The following is a 6,323-nucleotide window of genomic DNA, read 5'->3' on the forward strand; positions in this document are numbered from 1 at the left end:
GCAGCATTATCCTGACAACTGTTAAGAAGATGCCAAAAAAAATATTGAGGGCCTATCTGTACCGTCTCTCCTGGACTGGATCCCATTCTCCACCCAGAGTCTCTGATGGTTTAGAACAGAGCTCAGGGTTTATCTAGACAAAATCTAGGGCTGCACTTGACATGAGGATTCAGAGAGAAGCCTAGAAACTCTGTGTACAGGTACCTAGAAACTCTACCTGTGGACTCTTCTAGAGTGAGGAAAGAGGTATTTGAGTGACCTGAAGAGGACAGTGCACGTGGGAAACTGATGACTCTGGAGAAGAGTTAATGAACCAGAGGTGGAGGATTCCATGAAGGACCCTTTAGGGAAGCCCCAGTCTTGAAGAGCCTTCACTTTTGTCAAACAATGAAAAGTCCATAAAAAAAAAAAAAAGAAAGAAAAAAGTCCAGATTAACTGAAATTTCAGCCACCACATGTGTTGAATTCTAAATTGTTGCACTGTAACAAGTTGTAAATTATAATATTCTTATAAATCCCTTCTGAGGGTATCTTAAGCCTTCAGTTCCAATCCAGTGAGCTGGTTCAGAAAAGCTAACTATATAAGAAAAAGGACTGTCCACTTGATCTCAGTTTTTTTCTGGACCCTTATGGGAAAAGGAAGTGTTCATCTTTGGTGAGCTAGAATGCACAATTCCTGGTGCCTCCTGACTGCATCCAAGAGACACCCATGACCTTGGGGTTGTGAAAGAGCAGGCCACGTAACATCAAAACTCACAGTCTCACTAATGGCAGAAAAGAGCGCCTGTAAAATACAAAGGGCTGGGTGATTCATAGGCAATTCTAACGGCTCAATACCTTAAGTTGGGCTGCTGGTTACAATTATTGGGAATCCTAGAAAGTTCTCGTCTGTTTGCTACCTCTCGAGTCCATAAAAATGATCCCTTTGCCCCTTTTCCCTATGACGATTTTATCACTCTGTTCTTATTCAAATAACCACATGCTACAGTTTGGTAGCAGCCTTCCTCAGATGAACCACTATCTTTGAGGGTGACACACTCTGAGCTTGTGGGCGATGATTGGTAGCACAGCACAGATGGACAGGAAATTGTGTGCCTTCCACAGCACGCTGCTCATATCTTTTACTACAGAATGTAAAGCACAGAGGTATGTTTGGGGCAAGGAAATTTGGGTCTCTTAGAAATCCAAAACCCTTCTAGCCCCTCAAGATATGACCGTTCACTGATAAATCTCCACCTTCCAGCTTTCTTGCTCCAATAAGAAACATGAGGGAGCGCCTTATTTTATGGTCCTCAACTCTTAACAAATCTGAAATCTATCAAAGAGAAATCTCCCCCACTACTATTTTTCCCCTCTCAAGCAGAAGAAAACTCTCCAAAAGTGGTCTGGAGATTATTCCACTTGTTAGAAGTAGCTGCATAGGATGTTCCTGACATTTCCATAAGTCTGTATCTGGCAGAACTGCTTTCTTTAACACAAATGAGCCTGTGGAAGAGAGCCCTGTGCTGTCAAAGCAGGTGGTGCTAAATACAGGCGATTGGTTACAGTAGTTACTTGCTTCCCTATCAAAAGCAGCCTAGGGCATGAGAACGGCATATTTTTCTTTCAACTTCTCTTTCTTGAATAGTTTTTTGTGCACGTACTTCTTGTAACATCCTAACTTGCCTAAAGTTATGCATAATTGCCTACCTGTGTAGGTATGTGTAAGCATTTTGCATTTGAACCTAAAAGACAAATGACATTCCTTCATCCTTTTTATCTTTGGAAACCAACCACCCTGGGCCTTTATTGCTACTGCTGGCTGGAAGGGAGGTTAGACAGAGGGTCGGAGTAAGCGTACATTTTTTTTCACTTTTTAAAAATTGTGGTAAAATGCACATAATATAAAATTTCCATTTTATATAATATAACTATTATTTATATATAATAAATAAATATATAATATTTATATATAATATAAAATAACCATTTTTAAGTGTAAAGCTCAGTGGTATTAAATACATTCACATTATTGTGCAACTATCACCACCATCCATCCCCCTAACTCTTTTCATCTTGTGGAACTTAATGTATGCTAAAGTTTGGACAAAGTGTCACTTAGCATGTTCACTGAGACAGCTGATAACTTCTACTATAGCCATATATCTATATCTATAGCTATATCCATAGATAAAAGCAAGAGTATTAAGAAAATACTCTTGCCAATAAGGAGATACATATCTCCATATTTATGAATATTAAGAAAATACTCTTACCAGCATGTTGTCAAAACCATTACTCAAGAATGAAATGAAATGTGGAAATACCAATTCAAATTAATTTGATATAGTGTTCTCTTGATATTTTTCGTGCTTAACTCAGATTTCTAACCCACCTGCTTTAAAGTTACAATTAAAATATGATACCCAATGTTTTGGCTTCAGAGGACCCTCAATTAGTGTATTTATATTTCATTCATTACAGCAGCACTTTATCCATTTGGAAAATAGGGTCACAGACACGTGAGAAATGTATTTCTTGAAACTACAAATAACATTGCCTGTGCAGTTGAGAACCTTTGTGATTCAGCACAATTTTAGCTCTAGAAAATATGCCCATTGGAATTCTGAGGCAGAAAAGTTTTTACAGAGGAGATAGTAACATAGAGTAGGCATCACAGTATTTGGATCGAAAGAGAAAAGGGAATTCATTGCAGGAGGTGAGGGGAGAGCTGAGTCTAATTGATCTAGGGTAAGAGCTGCTTACAACAAAATTCAACTGGCAATTGCAACTCTTACAACTGAAGAAGCACTCAGGAGTCATTGAAATAGGACTGTCTCAAGAGCTAAGAGACTCCGGCCACTTCTCATTGTCATCATTGTCATTAAATATCAAGTGGCCACGCCTACCCCCAGGGCCTTTCCTTAACTATTAAATGAGTAGATCAAATTGAAGAAAATATAAAACTTAACTTGGCAAATCACAGTATTCCTCTTAACTGCATCAAGAGATAAGACTATTTTTCATCAGAGCAGACTCTCTTTGAACATAACCCTGAGTGAAAAAATGAGTAGTATCCACAGCTAACATCATAGTCAATGGTGAAAGACTGAAAGCTTTTCCTCTAAGATCAGGAACAAGACAGGGATGCCATGCCTGCTTTTGCCATTTCTATACAACACAGTATTAGAAGTCCTAGCCAGAATAAGTAGGCAAGAAAAAGAAACAAAGGACGTCCAAATCAGAAAGAAGATGTAAAATGTCTCTAGTTGCAACATGATCTTATATGTAGAAAGCCCTAATGACTGCATTAAAAAACTGTTAGAAATAAACAAATTCTGCAATTGCAGGATATAAAATCAAAATGTAAAAATCAGTTACATTTACATACACTAAAAATAAACAATCTGAAAAGGAAAAATTTTTTTTAATTCCATTTATAATAGCATTTAAAAAATAAAACACTTGGGAAAAAACTTAACCAAGGAGGTGAAAGACTTATACGCTGAAAACTTCCAAACACTGCTGAGGGAGGGTGGGAGGGAGACGCAAGAGGGAGGAGATACGGGGATATATGTATATGTATAGCTGATTCACTTTGTTATAAAGCAGAAACTAACATACCATTGTAAAGCAATTATACTCCAATAAAGATGTTAAAAACAAACAAAAATACACTGCTAAAAGAAATTGAAGAAGACACAAATAATTGGAAAGACATCCTGTGCTCATAGATTGGAAGATTTAATACTATTAAGGTGTCAATACAAACCAGAATGATCTACAGATTTAATGCAAATTTTTAGAATGGAAAAATACATTCTAAAATTAATATGGAATTTCAAAGGACCCCAAATAGCCAAAACAATCTATAAAAAGAAGAATGAAGTTAATGACGCACACTTTCTGACTTCAAAACTTGTTACAAAGCTATGGTAATCAAAACAGTGTGTTACTGGCATGAAAACAGATATACAGACCAGTGGAATTGAATGGAGAGGCCAGAAATAAATGTTTGAGTATATGGTAAACTTATTTTTGACAAGGATGCCAAAACCATTTAATGGGAAAAGGACAGTCTCTTCAACAAATGGTGCTAGGAAAACTGGATAGACATATGCAAAAGAATAAAGTTAAAGCCTTACCTTACATCATATGAAAAATTAATTCAAAATGGATCAAAGACCTAAACTTAAGACTTCAACAATAAAACTCTTAAGAGAAAACATAGTGGAAAAACTTAATTACAATGAATTTGGCAATGATTTCTTGGATATGACACCAAAAGCACAGGCAACAAAAGTAAAAATAGCTAAACTGAACTACATCACAATTAAAAACTTCCATGTGAAGGACACAACCAACAGAGTGAAAAGGCAACCTGTAGAATGGGAAAAAATTTGCAATCATATGTATCATGCGGGGTTAATAACCCAAATACAGAGAGAACTTTTAAAACTCAACAACAAAAAACAACCCAATTTTATAAATGGACAAAAGGGCTACTGGGGCTGCTGCCACGTCTCTAGTAATCCCTGAGAAGTTCCAGCACATTTTGCAAGTACTCAACAACAATACTGATGAGCAGCATAATATTGCTTTAGCCATTACAGCAATTAAGGGTGTGGGGCAAAGATTTGCTCATGTGATGTTGAGGAAAGCAGACATCGACCTCCCCAAGAGGGCAGGAGAGCTCACTGAGGAAGACGTAGAAGGTGTGATCACCACTATGCAGAATCCACACCAGTACATGATCCCAGACTGGTTCTTCAATGTGAAGGATGGAAAACACAGCCAAGTCTTGGCCAATGGTCTGGACAACAAATTTCATGAAAACCTGGAACAAACGAAGAAGATTTGGGCCCACAGAGGGCTGTGCCACTTCTGGGGACTTTGTGTCCGAGGCCAACACACCAAGACCACAGGCCACCATGGTTGCACCATGCATGTGTCCAAGAAGAAATAAATTTGTGGGCATTGTTAATAAATAGTTTATATAATTTTTTTCAAATGGACAAAGAACTTGAAAAGACATGTCTCTGAAGAAAATAAACAAATAGCCAATAAGCATATAGAATTATGCTCAACATCACTAATCATAGGGAAATGCAAATCAAAATCACAATGAGAGGGGACTTCCCTGGTGGCGCAGTGGTTAAGAATCCGCCTGTCAATGCAGGGGACACGGGTTTGAGCCCTGGTCCGGTTAGATCCCACATGCTGAAGAGCAACTAAGCCCGTGCACCACAACTACTGAGCCTGTGCTCTAGAGCCCACGAGCCACAACTACTGAAGCCCACGCACCTAGAGCCCATGCTCCACAACAAAGGGAAGCCTGTGCTTCTCACCGCAATGAGAAGCCTGTGCGCCGCAACTACAGAAAAGCCCACGCACAGCAACGAAAACCCAATGCAGCCAAAAATAAATTAATTACTTTTTTAAAAAAATCACGAGATATCACTTCATACCCATTAGGATGGTTACTATTTTAAAAGAAAAAAAAAAAAAGAAAGAAAATAACCAGTGTTGGCAAGGACGTGGAGAAACTGGAACCTTTATGCACTGTTGGTGAGAATGTAAAATGGTATAGCTACTATGGAAAACAATATAGCAATGTCTCAAAAACATTAAACATAGAATCATGTGATCCAGCAATTCCACTCCTGCATTTACATCCAAAAGAACAGAAAGCAGGGTACCAAAGAGATATTTGTATACCCATGTTCAGAGCAGTATTATTATAGGCAAGAGGTAGAAGCAACCCACATGTCTATCAATGAATGAAAGGATAAACAAATGTGGTATATACATATAGTGGAATATTATTCAGCCTTAAAAAGGAAAAAAATCTGACACATGTTACAACATGGATGAACTTTGAGGACATTTTGCTAAGTGAGATAAATCAGTCACAAAAAGACAAATACCATATGATTCCATGTATGTGAGGTATCTAGATTAGTCAAATTTATAGAAACAATGTACAATGGTTGTTGCCAGAAGATAGGGGGAGGAGAAAATGAGGAGTTACTGTTCAATGGATGTAGAATTTCAGGTTTGCAAGATGAAAAAATCCTGGAGATTGTTTGTACAACAATGTGAATTTACTTAACACTACTGAACTGTATGCTTAAATATGGTTAAGATGATAAATTTTCTGTTATGTGCATTTTACCACAATTAATTTAAAATTTAAAAAATTTAATTTAAACAAATGTGTGGTAGCAGAGGTGCAGAGCCTAGCCCAAGGGATTTTTTGTGCCACATTGATTCTCAATTCCTTCAAACAATTGATTCTCAATTCCTTCAAACAATTGCCTAACTCCTTGTTTTCTCCAGAGAAC

The 6,323-nt window shown here is 37.6% G+C and overlaps 1 protein-coding gene across 1 annotated transcript; it reads left to right on the plus strand.

Annotated features, from left to right (window-relative positions):
- Positions 1–4,468: 4,468 nt before the first annotated feature.
- Positions 4,469–4,945, plus strand: LOC118906733 (40S ribosomal protein S18-like). The gene has a single exon (XM_036874300.1). The coding sequence runs from the start codon at positions 4,469–4,471 to the stop codon at positions 4,943–4,945; it is 477 nt and encodes a 158-aa protein (XP_036730195.1).
- Positions 4,946–6,323: the final 1,378 nt, after the last annotated feature.

Source organism: Balaenoptera musculus, chromosome 14, assembly GCF_009873245.2.
Source record: "Balaenoptera musculus isolate JJ_BM4_2016_0621 chromosome 14, mBalMus1.pri.v3, whole genome shotgun sequence".
Lineage (NCBI taxonomy): Eukaryota > Metazoa > Chordata > Mammalia > Artiodactyla > Balaenopteridae > Balaenoptera > Balaenoptera musculus.

Coding starts and splice junctions, on each gene's coding strand:
- LOC118906733 (XM_036874300.1), top strand. CDS start 4,469: ATGGACAAAAGGGCTACTGGGGCTGCTGCCACGTCTCTAGTAATCCCT.